Here is a 27,873-nt window from a genome sequence, read left to right as displayed (position 1 = left end):
CTATTTTTTCCCAGATGACGCCCGTTATCCCAAATTTAAATTTTTTGAGTTGACCCGTTCAAGAAATAAAAGGGGGGGACATTGAAGGAATGCACTGTATAGTAAAAATGAACACTGATAATTTCAGAGGTTTCCAATGTGATGTAAATTAACACGTTTTTTGCGTTTACATTGCAAACGCTGGCTGAATACTACAAGATAAATAAAAAAATGTACTACAGTACACTTCAAAAAGGTTCACAAAAATTCCGCGGTGGTACAGCTGCCGGACTGAGTCATGGCCGGTGAGAAGCACCTTCCTCAATACAATAAGTGTCTATGTACGATTTCTCCCACTGGCCATGACTCAGTCCGGTAGCTGAATATGTCTATCTCTTAGGGACAACCTCAAAAAATAATGGCTTATTTACGAAGCGATTTTAAGCAATACAGCATTAATTCTAATTCTTAGATACTTGGGGCATACAATATAGTTCAATATGACCCTTTACAACATGCAGGGACAATGCAGGACAATGCAGGGACATAGAGGTTGCGGCGGTATCGCTCGGGGGCCAGTACCGCCACATTATATATATTACATAACTAGCAGACCCGGCCACGCGTTGCTGTGGCTAAGGTTTTTGTTATATTACATTGTAGTTAACTTTTCAAGAGAAACGGTAGGAGAACATCCGTCACGGGGACCACCATGCTTTTTTACATAGATGCCATTTGTAAAAAATTTGGCGACCTCCATGACAGATTTTCTACTACCGTAACCTCTTAGTATAATCAAATTATTATTCACGAACGAAGACGAAAACGTTAAAGCTGGTATAAAAATCCACTGGATTGGGATTTGAATGGGAAGGAATTTGAACACGATTGATTAAAATTTTTGTACAGTTGATATTAAGAAAAAATTAATAAAAAAAAAAAATTTCGAAATTTATTATTATTTTTATTCAATTTTGTAACAAATGAGTATATTATAAAGTTGTTTGTAAATAACATGTGACACATAAACTTATGAATGAGGTAGGTATGGCAGATAGTCTTAAATCTTCAACAATATTATTTATTATTTTGATTTATAAATACTTTTGATTTCAATTTAATTTAGCACTAATCGGTGTACAATATTTTTATTTAACCTATCTTAAGCTAACACAAATAGATTCGACGGTTTCCCTACACGTGAACATGCAATATATAGTTGCCCCTGAGAAAAACATGGATTTTCCAAATCTAAACCACAAATGGACATTGTTTGGCCTTGAGATTCATTTATAGACATGGCAGAAGCTAAATAAATTGGAAACTGTAGCCTTCTGAAGGGTATGGCAGAACCGACGGTATCATTGGAATACGTGGCAACTGGACCACTTTTCCTTTAAACTTCCCAGTTGAAATGGTTGCCTCAAGAATATTTTCGATGATCTATTTGAAGACCAAACGCGTACCGTTGCAAAATTGAGGTGGATTCAAATTACGTAAGAGAATAATGAGGGAACCAATCTTTAATCGAAGATTATGTGGCGGCATTCCAGGTATATCTAGTGAATTCAAAAATTCAATTGAATTGTAAATTGTACACTTAAATTTTCATCAACAACAGTAGGTATCGATTGACTTAAAAAACATCAGATCGCCTGGTAACAGATGTTGTATCTGGAAGTTAATTTCGTCAACATCAACATTTTTGGTTGCCAAAATCGCTCGATGACTGAGCCAGTTATGATTTAAGTAATTATTCTGTACATCCGGAAAAATACTCTGAATCAATTCATTTATTTCCTGAGGAACAGTGCAGAAATTGTCTGGCAGTTTAATGCATTGCGTATTTGGTTGCAGTTTTATTTTACCGTTCTCAATATCTAGTAATTGTTCGGAAAATATTTGTGCTGATGAAACATTTTGCAATCGTACGCGCATGTTTACGGTCCATCCACGTGCTTCAAAACTTCGCTATGAGAATGATTGTTTCAAATATGCAAAGTAGAGCAAGGTATAACCGGTAAGGTCTACGTTTGTAGGTTTAACATAGCAGCGCCATCTATTGATTACTTACTCACTCCAGTCAACAGATATCGCCATCTGTTAAAATCATTTGGAGTTAACAGATAATTGTGAATGTCAAATAAGCTATCCTATCTTCCAAGTTGGATCAAACTGCACATGGTGTGCAAATTTGATTAAAATCGGTCAAGTAGTTTAGGATTCCATCGCGGACAAACAACGGACACGTAATTTATATATATATATACATAATTATATATATATATATATATATATATATATATATATATATATATATATATATATATATATATATATATATATATATATTAGATATTCATATATATTATATATTACACTGGTAAACACACAGTTTGCTGCCGGAATATTTTTACTGTTTCTAGGTAATTTGGGTCTGCTGAATCCAAAAATGCCACCATATTTGCTCTATCAGATCGTTTTGAGAAAATACGACAGCAGATCACATTTCTAACATAAAGGGTAATTTAACTCAGCACTACCTACATATATGTAGTGCTGCTACACATCAAATAAACGAAACACGAATAAAAAGTAAGATATTTATTGTACAACAATATACTTACAAAAATCATCACACGTATCTGCCAAAAAAACTTAACTTTTCATGTGACCTAAGCAGCATCGCAGCACAAATCTGTTATTCGGCATCACCTAAAAACTTCCTTTTATATGATTTTTTTGCAAAGGCTTCTAAAAGACGGTCCCTTTGAAAACTGCAGCAGTAATCCGCCATCATGTGAGTGTCCCATCTCCCCTGATACATCTCTTCCATCGTTTTGATATCTTGGTGTAAGCGTTTCCCTTGTTCATCACTAAGGTAGCCAAGATTTTATGGGAAACGATCTAAGTGGCTGTGGAGGTGATGAATTTTAATACTCATATGACAACCGTGTTTGTTAAAAATGTTGAGCATTTTTTCCACAAAATCCCGTAATTTTCCGATTTATTGTTTTCAAGAAAATTTTCCACAACCTTCACAAAAGAGCACCAATCATTACACTCAATTTCAGTCATCGATTCTGTAAAATGCGAAGTTGTCGTATCTGAGGCCCATCAAATATTCCGGCTTTCAATTTTTCTTTACTAAGTGCAGGGAATTTGCTGGACAAGTATTCAAAACAAGGACGATTCTGGTCTGGTCAAATTGTTTCATCAGCCCTAGTTTAGTATGTAACGGAGGTAATATTATTTTCTCTCGATCGACCAATCCTTCGTTAACTACGTTAGCTTTTCCTTGAACTAAAGCATCTCTAGAACGCCATTTTCTTCTACTCCAGTGTTGGTCCTTATCCCTTCTATCTCAAAGACACAGAAAACAAGGATATTTCGTATAGCCACCTTGTTGTTCCAGGAGAAAGTTCACCATCTTGAAGTCAACACAGATCGCCCACTGATGTTGGTCATACTTGATGTTTTTTAGCACCAGCGACATTGTTTTATATTCTTCTTTCAATTTTGTGGAATGCCTAATTGGTATACATCCATATTTGTTGCCATTATGTAGACACACTTCAAACTTCGTTTGGAACTGTCGATAAAAAGACGCCAGTGATCTGGTGTATACTCCGATACACCCATTTTTCCTAATAGTCCTTTAATATTGTTACAAAAAACCATATCATCTTGCTGAGACAAAAAAAGGCAAAATATCTTTTTCTCTATTACGGTAGTATGTAATTTTGGTGTCTGGGTGAAGAAGTTTCTTTTCCTTCAGTCTGGAGGCAAGCAATTCGGTAGAATCCTTTGGAAGGTTCAAATCTCTAATAAGATCGCTTAGCTCTTCCTGAGTAAAGCGCTCAGGACGTGTTGAATCCCCTTCAAAATCACTGTCGTCTTTCTCAACTCTATTAGTCTGTAGTTCGTCAGATAACGTTAACTCTGATAACGTAGGTAGGCTGCTGAATATTGGAATGGGTATCTGTTCAAGCTGATGTGGAATTGGTCTTATTGCTGAATCCAGGTTAGGATATGTCCACGTATGTCGATTGTTACGATTATATTCACAAGAGAGAAATAGCAATCGTCAAAATGATTTTTTGGTTCCCTCCATACCATTGGAACAGCAAACTTTAAACATTTTCGTTGTCCTTTCGTCCACTGTCGCAAGTTTCCAAGACAAGTGTTGCACACTACATGTGGAGCCCAGGATTTATCTTGATCTCCTAAATGAACACCAAAATAGGCATGATATGCCCTTTTTATAAAATCACAAACTGATTTTCTACTTTCCTTTACAATGTACTCGCCACATATGTAGCAAAAAACGCCTGCTTGTAGAAGCTATGGATTTCAGTTGTCACAAACAAACTCTTGCAACGAAACTCAAGTTCAGACTAAATTTTACAATGGAATGCAGTCGACTTTATAGGAGTTTATTAAGGCCATTTCCGTGAAAATACTATTTACTTATCGTGAAAATACTATTTACTTTACTTATCGGACAATAAGTAAGAAGCAATTAGCGCTAATTTCATGTTATGGGCATTTCCAATAAGTACACTTTGATTAGAAGTCATTAGTATGCATTTGTCTTAGAATTTGTTAGGTTTGTTTATAAACATATTACAATTCTAGTGGTGGAATACACTAAAATGTAAGAGTATTTAAGTATTTGATGAGTATGTCATATCTCGAAAACTAGAGGTGATACAAAGAAAAGGTTTGTATTTTTGTATTTTTGGAATCAGCACAGATGAATTAACCAAAATCAGTTGTTTTTTTTTTCGGCAGCAAGACAAACATTTTTTGGTGGGCTGTGTTATTCATTGCTTTCTACGAAAATCAGTTTCTTTCATGATGATAGAATCGAAAACATTGTTTCAAATTATCCCACATTCACAAATATTGAATTTCAATCGAATGCGGTCCTGCTAGTCTTTACGCTGCAGCATCCTCGGAGGATGCCGTAGGCAACATAATTAAATGTACCTTCCTGTTTGTCTCTTCGTTCAGGTGTAAAATATTCGATCTTTTGTTTTGATAATAAATAACTGTCGAGTGGCACGTGTCGTGAATGATAAAAGACCAAAAATGCAGATGATGAGCACTACCATCGTCATCGTGATGGTAGATGTAAAAATGCATTTTCAATATAAAGCCACGTGCTTGATTCTATGAATTACGATGAATGACACATAATATGTGTTTTTCACATTTTTTCATTGCTTCCTATGCTGCATTGAGATATGAAATTGATAAAAGATGATGGTAATGATATGATGCTACATATGTAACTTACGAAAAACTGTGACGTTTGTGAAACGTGTGATATTTTTTTTTATTTTATATGATATTTTATATAAAGACTACAATCCCTATGCCTAGATATATGAAGACATGTTGTCGAATAACATTTAAGGTAAACTGTACTCTATCCAGGTATTAGGTTATCCCAGAATTCTCTTATTTCGCGAGATTTTCGTGAAAATGGAACAATGGATGCATTGAATGATGTTGGAATGGCCTTCTGAGATCACCTTCGAAATCGTTGTAATCACTGCAGTTTATAGAAAATCACACTCAACTTTGGTTTTTCAAGATTTTCCCAGAATTCGATATTTTCGTCATGATGAGAATTGCAGAACTGAAACTATGTCAGCTTGTAGAGACGATGAAATGCCCCCCTACAAATATCATCTACATCATGCTAAACATCTTCGAAAAAACTATTCTCTACCTTGTTTCTGTATCCTGACAGGGATACCTAGTATCCCTGTCACTGCCGATATTGTGATAAACCGCTTCCAAAGTTTTCAACTTCAATAAATAATAACCTCATTACGATCTGTATCAGCACCAGCCAGAAGTGAGAAATATGGAATGTTCTCGTATATGCAGAAATGATTCCACATGTTTCGGTTCGAGCGTTACCAGAAAAATTGGGGTTGGTCAGAGATAATTGAATATAAACAGGTACCACATTAAAAAGCAGTGTGCATTTTGCTATGGATACACCGGTACTTCAATAGGACCACGACATTAAGATTCACTGCTGGACACCTCACTTGAACTATTAGAACGCGTTCAACTATCCGTATAATCAATGATGATATTGCCACAATTTATTGATTCTTCCTTAATTCGCACATTGTTACCCATCTCAATGATACATATGTTCAGAGATGGATAGGAAACAGGGGTCCAATGGCCAGCCAGTTCCTCTGATACGACTCCACGTGATTTTTTCTATGGGGTTGTCTGGAAAAAATGTATACCAAGTGCTTTCAGTGCTTTCATATCATCACACTTGTAACGATTACATGTATTTGCACTAGGGAACGATATGAGACGATAGAGACGATATGAAGCTTGTCAGCTTCGGAATATTTTTATAGAGCCTGTGAAATTTTCTGTACTTCATTCAGTTCAATAATATTTTCGAGATATTTTATTGAAAATAACTATTCATAAATAATACGATTATAAATAATACTACCTTTCTCATTCTTATAGTCTTGTTCACAATGACAGGAAGACTCAAGTGAAGTAAATGATTGTTAGGGGTACCATTTGAAAAAAAGTTGAGGGTATTTTTTGTGAACTGCAGTAGATGAAAATATTTCAAAGATTATTTCATAAGGACATTCTGATGTCTTTCAAGGCCGCCTATCTTTTACTTTTCTAGCTTCACTAATAACGGAGATGTTGTTTATTAACTGAATTCTGGGATACCCTATGTATTGAATTTTTTTAATGTGAATGTTGCTTGTTGAACAACTTTGGAGTTTCCTTGTACAAAACGTGTTACCAGACTCGTTATGTGACAAAAGGTGAATGAATGAAGTAACAGAAATACTAGCACAGAAATACTCGATCTAATTGTTTGAAAATTTAAATGAAATTGAAAATATCAAGAGAATTAATAAAGAGTATGGAATGTTTTTGCAATAATTACCAACAATCAAATATTTGTTGAAATCATCTGATTTCACTTCGCCCCAGAAATTCAGGTCAACAATGAAATTCCATATTTGAATATACTTTTAATAACGGGTGATTTTTTAAGAGGTATAGGATTTGATTTTGAAAACAACACAAAAAGTTTGAAGAAATTGATGAAATCTTCATTGGAATCGATGGTCCATGCGCAAGGTCCAATTTTGGCACACTCTCTAACATATCGATCAGTATTTCACGTATAAATGCTTCACAAGAAATAATCCAAAGGCGTTAAATCACCCGATCTAGGCGGCCAATTGACGGGCCCCAAACGTTCACCGAAGGCGGCTCTTAATTGGGACATTGATTCGCGTGCCATGTGGCATGTAGCACCGTTGGAACCACTTGTCAGGCATGTCCAATTCTTCCATTTTGGGCAACAAAAAGTCGTCAATCATCATACGGTAGCGCTCGCCATTCACAGTAACTTTCCGGTTATTGTCGTCTTTGACAAAGTACAGCCCGATGATGCCACCGACCCATAATCCACACCAAATAGTGACTTTTTCAGGATGCATCGGTAGCTGTTGCAATGCTTGTGGCTGGTCTTCACTTCAGATGCGGCAATTTTGCTTGTTAATGTATCCATTCACACGCTGAACACAATTTTTTCGGTAAATATGTGGATCTTTCTTCAACTTTGCCAGCGCCCATTCAGCAAATGCTATTCGTTGTGGGAGGTCGTGTGGCTTCAATTCTTGTACCAGCTGTATCTTATAAGGTTTAACACCAAAATCCTTTCGCAAAATTTTCCACGTATGGTGTAACAGAGGCGAAATTGCTGCGAACGGCGGCGAATCGACATTTCACGGTCATCACGAACACTGGCGGATACAGCTGCAATATTTTCTTTGGTCTTCACTCTACGTATGCCTGTTGGTGGTTGATAATGTCCAATAATGTAAACTGGGTTCGAAATTTAGTCACAAGCTTCCGAAAGGTTCCTCAAAAGAGGCACAGCCCAACAGATAAATCGAATAAATTTGTTTCTGAGAACTTGAGTATTTCAGCCAATTGGAAGGCTTTCATAAAAAATTAACAAAGTTGAAAAAAATTGTAGTGTAAATGAAAGAACTGATATACATAATTTTGATACAGCCCCAGGTCTACATGAAGTCCACCCTCCATTCATTTCTAAATTTAGAACCGTGAATATATATTTCCTTATTCGATAGGCAATCCGTGAGAACTTTGTAAGTCAAGTGGCAAGGATTTTTTCATAAGCTTTTTGTGCATTGAGAGTATTGAAAATCATACTGAACAACTACGAATATGATTGGATAGTTTATCTGTTCCATTTTACAACTGGTTCAGAAAAGAGAGAATAACAAATAAACCTGAGAGTCCATACTTCTAGCATTCGTTACATTCGATATCATATCACATCCTGGAGATCTAACGGTACTTTTTTGAAAAAAGTTTCAATTTGTAAGTGGCACTGTAATTATTTTGAGCCGATTCTGGTCCCACATAAACGCTATGGGGGAGGGGGGGTTGGTTGTCTGCAAGACAACCATATATGCAAAATTAATTTCCATAATAAGATGAATTTCATGTATTGAACATTCCAAACAACTGTATTTGAATTCTTATAAACAGTTTTAGTTAGTTAGAACATGTAGAAAAGTTTTCGTAACAATTCTACAATTCTTTATCTACACCTTTATGTTATTTGATATCATTAGGAATGAATGACGATCTCGATTTTTTTCAGATTCCCACACTACTATGTTGCCTGAGTGCCATAGCATATGCTGCAATCGCTCCAGGACTGAATGCATATCTTCCACCAAAAGAAGGCTACAAATACCCGAAACCGTCAGTCCCATTCCCAACACCTTCACCAGGCCTTCCATCCCGCCCGTCGATTCCATCATTCACTCCAGGATTTCCATCCCGACCTCCTACTTTCCCAACAAGACCTCCAGCTGCGACTGTTCCTCCAGCTTTTCAACCGTCACGACCTACTGCTCCCCCATATCGACCCACTCCAGGAAAACCCACTCCACCAAGACCCACATATGGCCCACCACCAACTTCTCCTCCATTCAAACCTCCAGGAACACCTCCCACTTTCCCCACATATAGACCTACCGGTACTAAGTCCCCCAAGACCTACATATGGACCTCCTCCAACATTCAGACCCCCTGGAACTCCAAGTCCTCCAAGACCCACTTACAGACCCCCTCCTACATTTCCACCATACAACCTCCTGGAACCCCATCTCCTCCGCGACCCACTTATGGACCACCAACGTTCCCAACATTCAGACCCCCTGGAACTCCTCCCAGGCCCACTTATGGACCACCACCTACCTCAAGACCAACACCACCTCCTACTTACGGACCACCCCCCACGAGAGGACCCACCCCACCTCCTTTCCCTGGAACTCCGCCGAAACCAGGACCTCCACCACCATTTACTCCAGGAAGCCCAATTCCAGGTTTTGGAGAGGTGAGAGTATTTTTGGAAACTATGAATTATTATTGATTCGTTATAATGATTCTAAGTAGTGACAAGAGTCATATTCTTTCTTTTACATGACAAAAGTCAGTAGTAACAATATCTGACATCAATCTGTTCGTAGTCAGTTGGTTGGTGAGTACAGTCTTGAACACTGATCTGATTTCAGTACAATTCTGCATATGTGAATATTTGAGAGTGGATGGATGAATTGGTCGACCATTACCCTGTAAATCATGTAGATCGTTCAAATGCCAATATATGTATTTGGCGTGTATTAATTGAATCATGCTTATTACTGGAGTGTTGAGTTTTTCCCAACACCAAATCGTTATTTTCAACACCTCGACACGTGTTTCGATCACCAAGTGATCATCTTCAAAGAAGAAGATTAAAACTAGAAAATAATGCGAGCTAACCCTATTTATGCTATATAGGTAACCCATACAGGTAAACGAACCAGGCGTACCAACCCTACAGGTATACCAACCTAAATTAATTTTACAATTTTGCCTTATCTATTATTTTACAATATATGTTTATATAAAACAATTTTCAGCTATATAAAAATTAATTTCACAATATTGCCTATGCAAATTTATTTTTGCAATGTGTCCTTATATAGTAATCAGTAAACCCAACATTATTTTATTTTATTTTAACAAGCTATAGTATGCTCTTTGGTATAGGTATGTCATAGTTATTCATAATATTATTGTGTTTACTTATTTCTACACTCTCATAGGCATCTAGTTGCCTGTTGATGTTAACTAACTAATCTTAATGAACTGAAGTCTATGGAATGGTTTTGTTGCAAAATATGATGGGCGACTGCTGATTTTTCAGGTCTTCCATATTTTAATTGTGCTATGTGTTCCTTATATCTTACTTTAATAGATCTTTTTGTTTGTCCATAATATTTTGCATCGCAGTCCTTACATTCAATTTCGTAGATTCGTTGTCGTATTCGTTCGCGTATATCGTTGATGACCGAATCCTGAAACCGAATCCGATAGCTTCTCCTTTCTGAAAATTTCTTTTTACAATCTGGCCAGTACTAGTATATATGATATGCTTCCTCTAGCTGGTTTAACCTCCTTTTCGAAAAGGACTGATCTGGCCATTTTTCATTCATTCGAGAAATGGCAACAAAGTAAGTTGAGTTCATATCTTCCAGGATTCTTCAAGTCGGTAGTATTCTACCGACTTTTTTATTGCTTTTATTGCCGGACTGTCTAGAAATAGTGCTGATGCGTTTTTCAGTTCACCATTCTCCTTCTTCTGAAAAAAGTAGACCTTTAGTTGAATATTTATAGAATGGAATTTTTTATTTTATTTTCTATATCCATATTTACTTTTACTGTCATCTTTTTGATCTCTGTTTCTACCTCGTTGATTGATAGCTGCTGCTTTTGATAAACTCAACTGGTTAATCACAGGCACAACACACAGGCACTACAAGGAAATCCTTAAAACGCTCTAAAAGCGGTGCCTGTGCAATAGTAGCGATTCACATTGGATTTGAATTGCTGGAGATTAAATCCCTTCGCAAAAACATTCTCAGGAATTTCATTCTACAAAATCGTAGTTTTTCAAATGGGAGAGTTCTTAAACAGTGGAGTTCGAGGTGTACTGAGTTGAATCTCAAAACGATGAGCAGCCACACTTCGTCACATATTTCTGATATGTACCGCTCCTGGTGAAATCAAATGTGACAAGTCACTTGAACACTTCCCGTGAAAGTATCTATAGAAGAAAGACAGATCCAACCCTTCTTCGATGTTTCAGACTACCAAGGTTGCCAGTGATGTTCGCGTCTCGAATTAGACGGATGGTTCTTTCCTGGATGGAAAATAGCAGCTTCAGAGTATGCTTGGTATGCTTAGAGGTGGAACTCTATACATGAGAGCAATGAAGGTTTGATCTGAGATTTATAAAGCACCAAAAGTTGCTGAGGGGTTTAAAATTTTTTGGTTCAGAACAGTATTCCAGCCTTTGCAGTTACAGCGACATGATTGTGCCAAGACATAGCTACAGGGAGCAATGTAGAGCAAACAGTCCTGAAGGCCAATGAAGAAGTCAAAATATCTGAGGAATGGTTCCCTTCAAATGGATAATTTTGAACATGGAGAAGACAACGTTCATAAGATTTAGTCACTCTAATAATAAACTCGACCACAGCTTGTTGCTAAAATCTAACGGCAGATCTATCACTCAAGCACTTTCTACGAAGTTCCTTGGGCTGTATGTGAATGAATGCTGTACATAGACTACCCATATAAATGAAGTGTGCAAAAAACTAGCTACAAAGTGTTATCTCCTGTACCAACTCAGGAAGACCGTCGAAAAATCAGTAGTGATGATATATATTTTGCACACTTTCAGTCAGTAATGACATATGGAATCATAGTATGGGGAGTATCACAGGAGGCCGATAGGGTACTCAAACTCCAGAAAAGAGCCGTTAGAAATATCGTTGGAGTGGCCAGAAGAGTGAGCTGGGTAAATCTACTGCTTATTGCAAAAGCCTCAGCTTCGCGATCTTGTTCGTCGTTAATATTTGAAAATTTGAGTCATTCAATATTGTGGACATTGAAGTCACCGAATATGGAAATTTCGGCACTGTGATGATTGATTTGAGGAAAGTCAATCTTGTTTACAAGTGAAGAGAACAGTTCCCTATATTGTGTATCGCTTGGTGGTCGATAAACGCAGCATATGAATTTAGTGATCTTCTGTGATATTACTTTAAACCACATAACATCAAAGTTTTGGTGTTCTAACATTTCTTCTCGAAGACAGGAGAGATCGCTTCTGGTGAAAAGGAATATTGCAAAGTATGTCTGAATCGAGAGTGAAACTCATGACCGAGATATAGAGAAGCACTGACTTGTTGTTTGCAGATGTTGGTGCACTGAGTTTATATTTTACGTGGAGTGTTCTGATGCTGCAGAAATCGATTTCGAACTTGCTAGTGTAGCAACTGCAATAACCATGATGTTTCCCTGTAAACTTGTCAGAAAGACCCTGCTGACTGTCACAAATTGTGGTTTTCAAAAAGCTTCTGCAGGATGATGCCCTCGAATCAGCCCCCATCCGAAGACCCGATTGTGGAGCTATTTTACCTCTGGAGTATTTTGACACTAGGAGCGTCATCATGCAAATTTTTTCTATATATTTCATCATTGAAACCGAAAACAAGCGTGAAGGTGCAAACGAAACGTTTGCACCTGGTAGATGCTGGTCCGATGCCGGATCGGACCAGCATCTACCATTTGTAACTCTTTTCTTCTCTTCTTATCTATTTCCAGAGTATTTTTCCTGTCACATTCCATCTGACTCCGATATTTCAGTCAACTCTTCTCAAATCTCGGGCAAGGTATCACTTGACCTATTCAGTGGGTATCGTGATATTTCAATTTTTTCCTCGAATGTATTTCCTCCACAATTTACTGATATTTCTCGAGGCTTCATTTTTTCTTTGGGGTCATCTACACTGCCTTCTCTGCTGTATATTTCCACATTATCGCTTATGTTGAAAATGAAATACGTTCCTTGTATCTTCATTCCGCGAGTAATGTCAAACTGTGGTCGCTGCCTCAAGTGATGCCCATTCCAGTACTTTGTGCTTGAGCCGCGTGCCCCATAGGTTTTTTCGACTCTATTGTTAGTTTTGTATAAAGCTTGTCTCTTCGGATGCCGGCCGGCTAAGACGAACCCATCAGTTTTGTGTTCTCCCGTATAACATTCCAAAGTCACGCCTCGCTCTGAATCTTGAAACACAAGCTTTCTGGTTAGATGTATTTTCTGCTTTTTGAAACCTTTTCTTATGTTCGACAACGCCTTCATTTTCTCTGTTACCGGATCTTTTCTTTCGAAGGCATTTTTAGAGTTTTCAATTACATCTGTCCACGAATAAACTGATATTCGATTTATTTTCCAAAGAATCAGTCATACCCCCCGTCATGACACTGGATTATGTGATGTTGTAACCGATAGCATAACTCACCAAAGCACCATATCTTGAGATTCTATCTTTATGCCTTTGGCACTTCGCTATTGTCCATTGATGGTTCTATTTTATATCATATCAAATACAATGGGATGGTTTTCACCAAGTACTTACCACTCATATATTCTGGTCGATACAGTACTTGTGATGAAAGTTATATCAATAATATATTGGCAGTTGTCTCTGATGAATGAAGGAACATCAACAGTATTATGTATAATAAGATCATCTTTGGATAGCCATTTTACCAATATTCATCCTCGTCAGTTTCCGAAATGAGATACCCATTGCGATGACTTAGTATTGAAGTCGTCGCTTACTATCATATTCCTGCCCCGTGATTTCATATCTTTCCAAAGTTGGAATATGGTAGAATCTGTTCTTGCGTTAACCCTCACCCCTACAAATGACGACCCTCCGAAATAGAATATTAGAGAAGCTATATTTAAACGAAGTCCCACTTTTCAACTTGCGATTCTTAGCATAAGTTGGACGATATGCGATTGTTCTGCAGTAGGCTTCGAACCATAGTTCCACATAACGGTTGACTAAATGACTAGAACCTCTCTCGTCCACTCACCCAACAACAATCTCACCAAGTGATATTTGGCGATTTGTAACGGATATATTATCAGTGATTCGTTTCAATACAAGAACCAGGTACTACACGATGTCGTGCAACTCTGTGATTGACCCTCAGAGCCACACTATTATGTTATTATTAGTGATCCATATCCCTTTGTAGCCTCTGATTTTTCTGGTTGCGATATTACGAAGATATATAACTTTTTCTCGTCTGCAAATTTGAACATCCGGTTCATAGCCAGCCTGCTCTTCTCACAGTTCCTTTGAAGTATCTTCATTTTCGGAAAAAGTATTGTATGCCGTTCTCATCTTCTCTCTGGCATCTATGTACTCGAGGTCTTTCATTGAGTCCGCTCTATGTCCTTCTTCTTTTTATACACAAAATATTTCAATTCGATAGTACATTATTTTGCTTCGTGCCTCAATTGACAATATTTCAGACATTTGCCAGTCACAGTATTATCTTGGTCAATCTAAATTTTTGTACTGTTTTGCATCTTCTTGTTGATTGCCGTGACAGGTAAAGCATCTGACTGGTTCTGAATGCTGCAAACACTCACACCACTAAATACTAAATTATCATGATATCATGAATAAGTTACTGAAGATAATTTCAATTTATTTTATTTTCAGAATGACCATCTCCTCCTCCTCATAAACCTGCTAGTCCATTGAGTTCAATTACGAGTGAAAAGCACAATTGGCAAACGACTATTCGCACAACGCTATAAATAATGGTTAATCCTAACGGAGATTAATTCATAATACCTCAGACCTGGTCAAATTTCACTGTCAAAGGACATCATTACAGCATATTGGGATAATTGGGCAAACTCCTCAAGGCAGATCACAAAAACCAAATTTCTATGATATTATAATGTTTCTACCCACTAAAATTTTAAGTTTTTTAAACATTTAAATTAAGTTTTTAAATTTATCCGCTGGTTAATGAAATCCCAAATTTTTCCAATGAATACCAACCTATCTCATTCAACTTCTTCCACTGAATGTTTCTAATGTTACTGTAACTTTCTCTGAAAAATATTCTGAGTTTTCTAGAAAGTTCTGTTAGGTATTCTAATATTTGTTTATGCATTTTTAGATAAGTTACGAGGGACCAAACATATCCAAAGTATCCAGGAAACCTACCTATCCAGTCCAGGAGGTCCAAGCTATACTGAAAGACCCACAGCCCCAACTAGACCTGGAAGTCCTAGTCCAGGAATACCTGGAGGTCCCAGTCCGGGTTATCCAACTCCAGGAAGGCCCACAGGTCCGAAGTATCCTAGTGGACCTAGCCCAGGTTTTCCAACTCCAGGTTATCCCACTCCAGGACGGCCAACGGGACCCAAGTTCCCCAGTGGACCTAGTCCAGGATACCCAAGTCCAGTTATCCAACTCCGGGTAGGCCAACTGGACCGAAGTTTCCCAGTGGTCCGAGTCCCGGTTTTCCGACGCCAGGTTATCCAAGTCCAGGAAAACCCACAGGTCCAAAGTATCCAAGTGGTCCTAGCCCAGGTTTTCCAACCCCAGGTTATCCCACTCCAGGACGGCCAACAGGACCCAAATTTCCCAGTGGTCCTAGCCCAGGGTATCCAACTCCTGGAACCAACAGGACCTAAGTTTCCCAGTGGACCAAGTCCCGGTTTTCCCAGCCCTGGATTTCCCAGCCCTGGATTTCCAGGAAAACCAAGTCCAGCTATCCTTCCCCAGGTGGAAAACCAACAGTACCGGATTCCCGGGAAGAGATAAACAAACACCTGGATATTTACCACCAGACACTTCACAAAAATATGCCCCAGGAGGTGGATATGCTTATTAGATAAGGAAGTTGTGATAACTATTTGCAAATCAGAAACACAAACCACGTTCAGTAATCATGAAGAAGACAGAAACTGGCAAAATGAAGAGTAATATAATAAAACACAAATTCACTGTTCATATGAGAAAGAGAGCATAGGAAAATTGTTTTCTTGCTTAACTGATTTTCTCAATACATTTTAATTAGGATAAAAACATGATTCAATTCGAGAAATTGTCCTTATTTATTTGAGTCTTACATGTGAAGACCTTCTTTACAAATAGAATAGAAATGTAAATAAGTAGATTCTAGAATAGGCATATTTAAAAAATAACGTAAACTTTATATTTCCATGTAATCCAAAATAGTCAACTGTCCTTTTTTATTTACTTCATCATTCTAAATTAGTTTCGGATAGAAAATATATGCAATACATTTACACAGATATAAGAAAGCATATTTTCAATTCAAGAGTACAATATTATGGCTCACAATAATACCAGAAATCTGAATTACTTAAGAATATATAGTTAAAAAGTTGTAAGTTTGCTTGAAACACCCATTTCAAAAAAAAATTGTAGCACTGTCTATTATTTCTGTCGCTGGCACTGCCAAAACGTGTGTTCCATAATGAACATGTCACATTCATATGGAACACACACATATATCTCTCCAAAATATATATTTTTGCCCATTTCATGTAATTATTGTGAATATTATTTATGTCTATCTATAGCTGATTTGACTGTTTGGTCTTGATAAATCCTGGTTAGTTATTAGGTATCATTTTGAATGTGAAATTTAAATCTGATTTTTCAAATATTTGGTGAATGAATAAAATTATTTTTATAAATATTGAATAATTCTTGCAAAATGAAACGTATCAACCTTTTTCATTGTCCTATACAAACATTTATCAATTCCATAGAACAATTTGAGAATAGTTGATGATATATTTCTTTGATAATTTCCATGGTAGGAGAAATGAAGACTTTGTTGTTTTGTTATTTTGAAATGGAAAATGCATTTTGGAAAAGAATAGAGCTATTATCAAAATCAAGTGCATGGTAACAAACGGTCTCATCAAACTCTTCGATTATTCGGCCATGTATTTTCTTTTCTTTACCATCTATTAGTAATTTTTATAATCGGATTTTCACATTACGACCAGAGTTGATGAAATCGACACTAACCGACAACAACACCAGAAAGCATACAAATTATATTTTTTTCATCTATACTTATATTATAAATTACATAAATACAGCCTTTATATCAGAATAACATATAGGCTACAATTCACAAAGGTTTTGTGTGATTTTGGTCATAACATAACGATAAGTATTGAGTAAGTCGGAAAAATTCTTGCTCCCTGAGAGCTATCTTGGCGTGCGCTGCATAAATCGTTGGAGTTACTTACAGATAATGTACCGTGAAATTGTTTATCTCAAATAGTTCTGAATAAAAGTCCGCAATAGCATATATCCACCTCTCATTTGGTAGCCACTATATGTAAAATACTGACCCATAAATACACTTAAATTGGATACTTCTGTATAATGCACATTTTAGAACATCTGACAAATTGTTATAAAAATTGATACAATTGTTGTTTCAAGTATTTAATATAGATACAATTTGTTTTTTACACTAAGTAATTTGGACGAATCGTTTGAAAGTTATCACGATGAGATTAACTTGACGGAACGCGCGTTTACTGTAAGATGACAGGGGTCGATGCGCAGGGGTAGAGTGGCAATCTAAGCAATGAAGCGTCACCACCGAGAACGCGACCCAAACGCGGACAGCCGTATGAGGGAGACGTCGCTGATGGTTGTGTAAGTTTTGCGAATTTCTTTATTCATAACATAATTCGATTATCGAAACTATCTATCACTTAGTGCAGTTGGCATATTTTTTCATCATCCCCATCCTATTTTTGGGTATCCCGAAAGTAGATGATTACACAAGATTTTATATTACACATTACAAATGTTTCCTGAAGAACTAAGTTCAAATTTGAAACAATCGTAACATTTTATAACAAATTATATCAAGTTCCAATCTGATCTATTGATTACTTACAAATTATAAATGAGTTATGGAGGTTCGGTTGCACACACATTGGATGAAAATGTGCATCATTTTCATCCAATATAGGACACCACTCAAGATGGCAAACTAGTTATTTTCATGATATGATATGAATATTAAATGAAGGAAATGTGTGTCTCCTAAATATTGTTGACCATATGTTTTATGCACTGTCATGATATGGATATCCAAAGAATGGGTTCGAAGGAACAAATCCAACTATACCATTGGAATAAATAAATAGTAACAAAAACCTTTTTTGAATACAATATTTTCTTTGCTTGCTCTGAAAAATGAAAAAATGAACTGTGACCTTATCTTTCACTTAATACCAAAATTATAATAGATTTACTCAAAATGCACAATGCGTACGGCAGCTCTTCGTAGGTATGCACTGTGTGTTTCGTTCAAAAAACTTTCCAGTATCCTGAAATTTCAGCAATTGAATATTTTCTTTATCAAAGATCAGCCAATAAATAAATGATACGTGATCTGGTCGGCTGTGAAACCAAATCTAATCAAAGTGAGTTCTTTAAATCACAGCAATGAAGTGAATCTATAAAAATTAGATGAATTGAAGGGGTTATATTTTTTAGAAGTGATTAATTTTTGGGAAAGAAAGTTTTTGGCTTTCTACTACTTCATCTTGATACAAAAAAAGGATGAGGGAATCTTCCAAAGAAAGGAAGGAAGTAATCAATTTGATGATTTTTTTTGCATGGTCTACACATACATGAATAGAGTTACTTATTTTCAAATTGATTACTTCCTTACTTTCTTTGGAAGATTCCCTCATCCTTTTTTTTTGTATCAAGATGGAGTAGTAGAAAGCCAAAAACTTTCTATCCCAAAAATTTGATATTTTGAAGATTCTTGATATTCACAAAATACTGGCTGGTAAATTGATTAAGGGTGGAAATCAAAATCTGAATATGTCATTCAATCGTGTGAAAAAAAATTAAAATTGTAATAACTCAATAATGATCGTAGATAAAAGTACGCTTTCACTTATCTTAAGATGGTCCAGGTAAAACTATCAGGAAAAGTGTTACTTATAAGATTCATTCCATAGAAAAAAACAATTATTAGGAATGGTGCCAAAATTACCTCACCAGAGTATACTCAGTTCAGGTTTACATTATAAATGGATATTAACTCAAAATTCAATTATTGTATCATGTCGGTAAATCAGTATTTCTATTGCAAAAAGTGGTTATTTCCGAAGAAATTAGTCAAGTGTAAGTAATATTTGCCTGTTAGTTTCTCGTCGAGCTGTAACTGTAGTTTTCTTCGACCAGAAACGAGACAGACTTGAACACAAACTTTTCTAATTGATAAAATGGACTCAGAGTATCTCGTGGACTTGAACAATACCATTTATCTTACTGGACGAATGAAAACCCACCATTCGGAAAATTAACTAAAAATCTATTCCGTACGGTAATCAGAGATAGAAGTCCTTCTTCTTTCTTCTTCAATGGTTCCAGACAAGTTCTGTAGAGACTCTTCTGCAGAAAAATTATCGTTAAAGTCTCCAACAACAAAACCCTGAAAAAAAATTCCATAATAACAATTCATTCAAAAGTTTGATTCACTAAAAGGTGAATCTCATATGCAATTGAAATGATCGAAATGAGTTTCCATACCTTCCTAAACGAGGTTTCCTTCAACCAAAAAAAAATCACGAAAAACGTTTTCAAAGACATGGCGTCGCTCGTTCTGGAAATGTGGTTGTGACCCAGTTGAATCCTCAGGAAGTGCAACCTTTCTGGTATCTGTAGAGTAGGGAGGGTGAGTGTAGACTCACAGCACTTAGGCCACATGTGAACCATTGTACATCCTCCCGAAGGGTTGTCCTCCTAGATCATCGTCCATCCTGTCGTTTCCAGGAAGGTGAACAGGTCACTAGAAGACATCTTCTTCATACTGGCAGGTATAGGCCAAGACTCGCCGAACACACACTCTCTTTGGCAACCTTGAGGTGTCTCACGGTGACCTCTGCGAAGGTGCAGCGATATTACTGCCGTTGCGCGGCTTCTTCAACCTTCTTGGGGTTCTTGGAGTTCCCTTCGTGGAAGTTCACGAGTAGCTTTCCTGCAGGGGCAGCCGGTTTCTTGCCTTTATTCAAGGCGGAGCTCTTGGCGCCCGCCGCAGAAAGTGCCCTTGCAGCTGGAGGTGATCTGCTATGTCTGGCCTCATTCCAAACGTTAGATTGAGGTGGACATTTCTGTTCATCTCCAGCCACCGCCTTAGATTGAGGTGAGCACTTCTGTCCAGCCTCGGGATTAGTTTTTGTTTTTGTTGTTTCTGTTTTTGTGTTGTTTCATTCATGTGTGTTCCCACGAGTAGCAAGAGAAGAGTTGGGCACCTCTGGCGAAGCCCCGCATTACCAGAGGTTGGCTGATTACATTGAGGTTTCGCCCAGTTCCCCAAGGGGATCGTTTGTAACCGCATATCACCCTGCGGCCATTCAGCTGTCGGCACGATTCCTTACACCTCAGCTTGGGGAGGTTTCAGTTCCCCTCTCCCTACTTATTTCTGCCACTGACCAGGAGTCCGGCTACTCCGTCCGTAGGGCTACATGGGCTTCCCGGGCAGGGCCTCTAGTCCCCTGGTCGTTCCCCTATCCGCCACCTGGGAACGCGCCTGACAGGTAGCCCAACCAACGGGAAATGCAACTTTTAATGGAACTCTCAAAATCTATATATGAAACTATATCTCAAACAATTTCGTTTATCACTCTCTTCCAAAATGCCACATCTTCTTGGCAGTTCTCATGATCAAGGATCACCTACCACGCAAGTCTATTCCGAGGAATTCACCCAAATAATTTTGGCAGTACCTCATTCCTGACTTTCGGTTTAACGAATATAGAAATTCTACCTCGAAGGGATCCGATTGAATCAGTCCTATTGGAAAGAAAAACTTACCAATCTGTCCTAGAAACTAATAATCATACGTGTATTGAGAAAATGAATAACAAAGAACATTCGAGACGACCTAGAAATTTGTAAGTAATAAAAAAAGGGATGTTTCATTTATATATAAGGTGTAATATGGATTACCTACTCCTCAGGAAACTTTCTTTAGAATCATCTAGGATTACCTTCGGTTACATAAAAAATAAATAAAAAGCACAGTAGGTTTTTATAAACGCTACACAATTTCAAATTGAATAAAATTCATTACTCAATTTCTATGATACAAAATCATGTCGTGAGATTTATTTACTTATTTAGATAAACAAGATATGAACAGTACAGCTTGTCAAATCTATATTGGAAGCGACTTCAGAGTCTCGGCTTAGGACCTCCCCTAAGATGAGCGTGTTAGAAAACCCTTAAAAACGATCGGAGTTCAGTTTTAACAACAATCTTGTAGTGACCATTTCGGTATAGTAGTAGTAGTTGGTATAGACATGAATTTTTCACAAATGGATTTGTGATTGTCTCCTTGTCATCTATATTTGAACCCAATAGAATTAGTACGGGCATCACTGAAATAGTATGTGGCTAATGAAAATGTGGACTTCAATTTAAAATCAATTGAAAGTTTATGTGACGAATTAAATCTTCAATTCATTTTCTCAACAGTAGTGGAAACACGTTGCGAACACGCTAAACGTTTCGAAGGATTTTATGCTTCGAAGGAACTTGCTCTTGATTTCGGAAAAGATAAAATTACCATAAATGTTCAAGGTGAACGTGACAACGATAGAACAAGTAAGGATACTGATAACTTCAAGCGATTCCAATATGTCTTGATAAATATAATGTTTTCCAAGAAATTTTCATTTTTATATTCAATCTTCAAACCAATTAAATTACGATTTCAGAATAAGTCTTTCTACCTTTCCCTAATGAACCCGAAATTAAATGCAATACAAACTGCTGAAAAACAAACTCATTCAAATTCAATTACGTACATACCGCATTTCAATACTGAACTAATAATTGACCATTAATTAAAAAACTATCAATCCTTACTGCTATTTGCGGCGAGGACTGTACTCTCAGGGCACTCTAAACCCCAAATAGGCGCACCTAGTCGCAAGGTAGATTTCATCCTTTCCTATCCTAATGCGTTCTCTGTCAGTAGTGTACGCAAGAGGTGATATGTTACAAGTCGCTTCCTAAATTTGACAAGCTGTATGTAACTTCATTTGGACATAAGTAATTCTGAGAAAAAACATTTTTTAAAGGAATAACACAACAGTTTTAGGCCACCCTCGTTCTCCGGATATCACTCTGCTCGATACCTGCATGTTTTTGAGTTTGTGGATGAAATGAGAAGACCTACTAGACCAAGAAGTATTTCAAATCCTACAGTAACAAGTTGTTTTATGAATTTATTGAATCATTTTCATGACGCCTACACATTGATATTTTTTGTTTGAAGTAGTTTTCATGTGATTTGTTTGATGAACTTATGAAATAAACTACGTATGTAGCTAAACATGTAGCTATTGTTAGCTTCATTATTTCGTAGTATACACATTATCCATACCTACATTTTCTATGTTAGAGAATCAATAAAAACGCGACATCGCTTTGAAGAGAAGAAAAAATGGCAGTGAGAATGTGAAGATATTTTTTCAATATTGTTTCAAATAGAGGATGAATGAAGTACAAACGCATTCGTTCGGCAAATTCTGTTTTGGCATAACAGCATGGATAGTCGATTTTATGGAAAAACATAGCAATTCCTGTATTATTATATGTTGTGCTATTCCACCGATTTTCCATGAATGTGAGATGTATGCTGATTGAAAATTCAATTGCATTGAATGAAAAAGAAATATAGAAATTTGATATATTTTACTCAATACATAAAATAGCATAGCATAAAAACATTTTGAATATCAACTTTCAGGCAAAGAACCGATTACTATATTGAAGAAAGTTTTGGTCATTTCGAACAAAAAAGTCATGCCAGATTGATTTCAGAAGATATGTAATCAACAAAATGATACTCGGATGGTTGTTCGACCACCAAGCGATACACAATATAGGGCACTATTATCTTCACTTGCGAATACCATTGACATCCCAGTACCGTAATTTCCATATTTGGAATGGCTCAAATTTTCAAATATCAATGACGAACGAGGGCACGAAAGCTAGGGCTTTTGCATTGAGCAGCGGACTTACTCAGATTATAAATGAGCCAACCGAGATTCCTAACCGAGATGGAGAATATGCTAGTCTTCTGACCAAAAACTCATTTCAATGTTAAGTGAAGAATCAAGACCATTTCCGACATTTTCCCTGACTAGATGTTTGTTTCAGCTTTAATGATTCAACAACTTGTGCTCCTGAAGTTACAGAGGTTATTCTATCGTCCTGGATGCATATATTGATTTTTCAATGAAACGGCAAACTTCTAACGGCAAACCTTGTTTCAACAGAAATTGCGAGCAAGCTGACACCTCCAAAAATTTCGCCTACCGGCAGTGGCGCAAAAATCCCAAAGCCGAACCAGGTTTCTTAATGCTCGCAAAAGCTGCAAACTTAGAATAAATGAAAACAAAGAACTTCACAATCAGTGAATTAGGGATGAACTGCTTGCCAATCCCAACGGGTCTAGATCCTTCAAGTCGGTAGCTGAACCCTAATAACACACGATATCCAGAGGACATCCCTTTTATGTCCATCAGAAGTCCTGGACATCTATGGACGTCGAACGGAAGTACGTTATGATGTACTCTGCAGGATATACAACGGATGTCCAGCGGTGTACTCCATTCGAAAGACATTTCATGTCTGTGGACACAGTTCGAATATCCATAGGCTGTCCATCACTGAATGTTTCGAATTCATGATGGACATCCATATTATTATTGTATTATCATTTATCACACACTTATTCAATTCAAATACTTGAGTTACAATCAGTAGGTAAACTATGCTGAATGAATTTATTGTTTAGCTTGTAAGTAAAAGAGGTAGCGAATAAAGGGTATTTTTGAATATTTTATAACAAGATTCTTTCTTTGTTTGAAGGTGATTGACAATGCTTCGTGATGAATTTCACTAGTTCGGACTTCCATTGTCTACTATATAGAATGATTTGAAATCCCTGAAACAAGTAAAAAAGAATAATTAAAAAAGAATAGTTGAAAATAACAATTATATTAAGCAATAATAAACCTGAAATGAAATGATAGTGAAATAACCTACAAGTAAAAATATAATAATTGAATAAATGAAAATTAAAAGAATGAAAAAGAAAATAATAAAAAATAAAAAAGTGTAGAGATTCCAAGTCACGTTAGTTCACGACGTTTCGATTGTTGGTATCTACAATCGTCTTCGGGTGATGACTGGACTGATTCCTCCGAGAGATGACTATTTATAGGCCGTTGAAATACTTTCACTTTCTCTACTTTCCATTTTCCGCTTCACTGATTCCGTGAGAGATGACCGTTTTGGCGGGAGTTGGTCATTTTTCGTTTGATGATGGGTTTCCATATGTTTCGTATATCTACGCTGGCCTGGCTGAATACGTTGTTGGACAACATGTATGCGGTTTCCTTAAATTTTCTCCTAAACCAATGTTCCTCTCTGTGCAAGATCTCAGCTTGGGACCACTCGATGTTGTGTTGATGGGTCCAAACATGGTCTGCTATTCCTGATTTGCTGGTTTCTCCTCGCTGTGTGTGCTTCTTGTGCTCGGCAATGCGAACATTCAATGGCCTCTTAGTTTCACCAATATAGGATTTTCCGCATATCCGGTAAATGCAATTCTTGGAATCGCAGACCGCGTTTGGGGGCCTGGTTTTCGTGAGGCTGCTACGGATAGTGTTACCGGATCTGAAACAGGTTCTAATGTTGTACTTGGAACCAATTCTTCTTATCCTCTCCGATAATCCTCTGATGTAGGGAAGTGCAAGCACTGGTTGTGACGGCTTCTCTTCCTTGCGAGGCTCCTGCTGTCTTTTAGCCAAAGTCTTTTCTACCATCGCTTTGGAGTATCCATTCCGCTGAAGATCATTTTTGATGATGTCTAGTTCCTTCTCGAGACCTTCCTTTGTATTACAGAGCCAAGATTTATTCAATTATTATATTTTTACTTGTAGGTTATTTCACTATCATTTCATTTCAGGTTTATTGTTGCTTAATATAATTGTTATTTTCAACTATTCTTTTTTAATTATTCTTTTTTACTTGTTTCAGGGATTTCAAATCATTTTATATAGTAGACAATGGAAGTCCGAACTAGGTAGTGAAAGATACATTCTGTTCTTGTGATTATTTTTCAAATGAAGAACTTTGATGGGATCAAATTGTATTTTACAGGAGCCTCTGAGAAATGCAACAGTTCGTGGGATGCAAAACAAATAGAAGATGCCATCAAAAAATTTTTGAGGGCGAAAGAAAAATTGTGTTCCACCACAAAGTCTCGCAGGGTGCTAGCAGATTAATGTTTCACAACTATACATAAAAATAGTTTTATTTGTTATTTTTTGTGGGAATATATTTTTATTTTCATATTTCTGTTTGACAAAGCTCAAAATATGTATACGTTTCAAAATAGAAACTTTGCAGATGATGTTTCATGAAATATATCTATATCCAATAGTTTTATTATTTGTTATTTTTTGTGAAAATATATTTTTATTTTCATATTTCTGTTTGAAAGTAGACACTTTTGAGTATTGTTTGAAAGTTTTCATTTTGTGGTGGATGAATTTTTTCTTCATTATTATTTGGGTTGATAACCTGCCACAATCTGAAAAAATAAGTATCAATATTATATACTTGCATAGATTTCAGTATTGGTTCTTAGGTTTTTCAGTTTGTGGTAGGTTAACAACCCAAAAACTACGAAGAAAAAAATAGATACTTGTTTTTATCTATCCTATCATATTATAGGATGTCCAGAACGGACATCCTATAAATGTCTTGGACGGACACCATATGGATGTCCACTACGGATATCCGTACATTGTCTAGTGTACAAAACTGGTTATCCGATGGATATCCGGGATGTCTTGCTAAAGATATCCATTGGATATCCAATGGACGAAGCTGTGCTATTAGGAAAGCTGATAATCGAAACATAAAAAAAATCCATAATTCCACCACGAACACAAGCGGATGGTTGCTACCACAGCCATAGCCATAACAACAACAGCCCTAGAAAAAGCAAATCTACTAGCTGAACAATTTGCGTAGCACTCTACAGTCCATTTTCTGGGAAAGGCACCACTCACTATTCCCACATTATAGAATCCACAATGCTGGAAATTACTTTTTGACAACTCTCAGTCAGGCGAATTTTGGATTAGCTCAATATCAACAAGGCGTCTGGTTCTGATGAAGTGTCCGTCATCGTACCTGAGAAGTGCTCAAATGAACTCGCACCAGTATTTTGCAGACTTTCAAAACCTGTCTTACAAGAAAAATCAAATCACAAATCAAACCAGGACTGGGTTTTTCTTCTTGTTAGGAGATTGCTCGCGTGTAGTCTTTTCCCAAAAGAGACAAAAAACAATTTCAAATAACTATAGACCAGTCGCTTTGCTATCAGTGATATCAAAAATCACAATATCCTTAAATATTTGAAAGGCTTCAACATTTTGGGTCTCATCAATATGACGGAAACAAAGATCAACAGGTGACCTTCTATCGTATGTCACCCATATTGGAATAACGCAATCGAGAAACATGGTCAAGACCTGTTGCGCTCGATATTTACAAAGCCTTTGACCGTGTGTGGGTTTGCATGAGGATCTGCTGGTCAAACTTCGATGCTATGGCTTGTCGGATCATGTTTGTTCATGCCTCTCCAGCATCCTGGAAGAACGTTCCCTGCAAGTGGCCATCGATGGATATCTCTTGAATACTTTTACCATCAACGCTGGTATTCCCTATAGATCCATATTGCCTCCAACTCTATTTTTATTGTATATCAACGACTTATGGAAAAAACCAAGAATCCAATATATTGTTTTTCTGACGACAGCACACTTGCTTAGTCATTCCATTTGAAATCCAGGACATCGGCTGCGGATGCACATCTTCACCGGCAGCAAGAGGTTGCATATCTTAATGATGACCTAGAAGTGATTTTGAAATGGGGTGAAAGTAACCAGGTTCAAGTCAATGCCACAAAAACCCAGGCATTGGTTTTCTCCAAGGAGATAAATGTATCTGAACCGGACATACAATTCCACTTTCTGCTTCGACAAGTTTGTTGGGGGTTGAAATGGACACCAACAGGCCTTGACATAATCATGTCGCTGGAATTGCAAAGGCTGCTTCTCAGAAGCTTGAAACACTGTTCCGAATCTCTGTTGTTTCCCGATCTTTTTCGTGTTGGATTTCGCTACAAAGGCTGCCCTATCATCAACTCTTCTAATAAGTCGCCAATGTTCTGTTGGTTTGTTCACTATTCTTTCGTCCACAGAAATCAAGTCCCAATTACTTTCTAAAACATGCGACAAGGGTGGCAATATTTTCTGCGGGTTGTTTCTGATTGTCAAAAATCAGTTCCATGAGCCTATCAACGGTTTGAATTCGGTTCATGAAAGGACAGCCATTTGTCCCATTTAGCACTTGAGTTTTCAAAATTCGTGAAAATTTCAACATTGACATCATTCTTACTTCCAACTAGATTGAATTATGCAAGAACAACGCTTCTTCTACAGGACCAGAAGTCATTCATAGACTTGATTTCAACATTCTGATTTGCAATTAATTGGAGAAAGTTCTAATGACATCTTGCTATTTCTTGTTACCATTTGTAAAACTTTGTGATGTTTTTATAGCAGCTATATATATTTACCCAGCTCTTCAAGTAGTCGACATTTTCAAAACCCAAAATCCACCTTAAAACTTTGTGAACACACTCTTTTTTCAATATATTTTTGAGTTTAGTTTCATGAATTCAAGAGGAAAAATAATTCAAGAAAACGTTGATGTCACCATTGAA

At 36.9% G+C, this 27,873-nt stretch overlaps 1 protein-coding gene across 1 annotated transcript; it reads left to right on the top strand.

Moving 5' to 3' along the window:
* The first annotated feature begins 8,668 nt into the window (after positions 1 to 8,668).
* On the top strand, positions 8,669 to 16,004 carry LOC111508938 (uncharacterized). Its single transcript, XM_074172227.1, is given in 8 exon segments — positions 8,669 to 9,081; positions 9,083 to 9,186; positions 9,189 to 9,461; positions 15,145 to 15,429; positions 15,432 to 15,648; positions 15,650 to 15,738; positions 15,741 to 15,773; positions 15,776 to 16,004. Coding segments are annotated over 8 exon segments (1,503 nt in total). The 3' UTR covers positions 15,865 to 16,004.
* Positions 16,005 to 27,873: the final 11,869 nt, after the last annotated feature.

This window comes from Leptinotarsa decemlineata, unplaced genomic scaffold (assembly GCF_025532065.1).
Source record: "Leptinotarsa decemlineata unplaced genomic scaffold, Ldec_3_MD MMD2_tig00000035_RagTag_RagTag, whole genome shotgun sequence".
Taxonomy (NCBI): Eukaryota; Metazoa; Arthropoda; class Insecta; order Coleoptera; family Chrysomelidae; genus Leptinotarsa; species Leptinotarsa decemlineata.
This window is presented reverse-complemented; position numbering and strand designations above follow the sequence as displayed.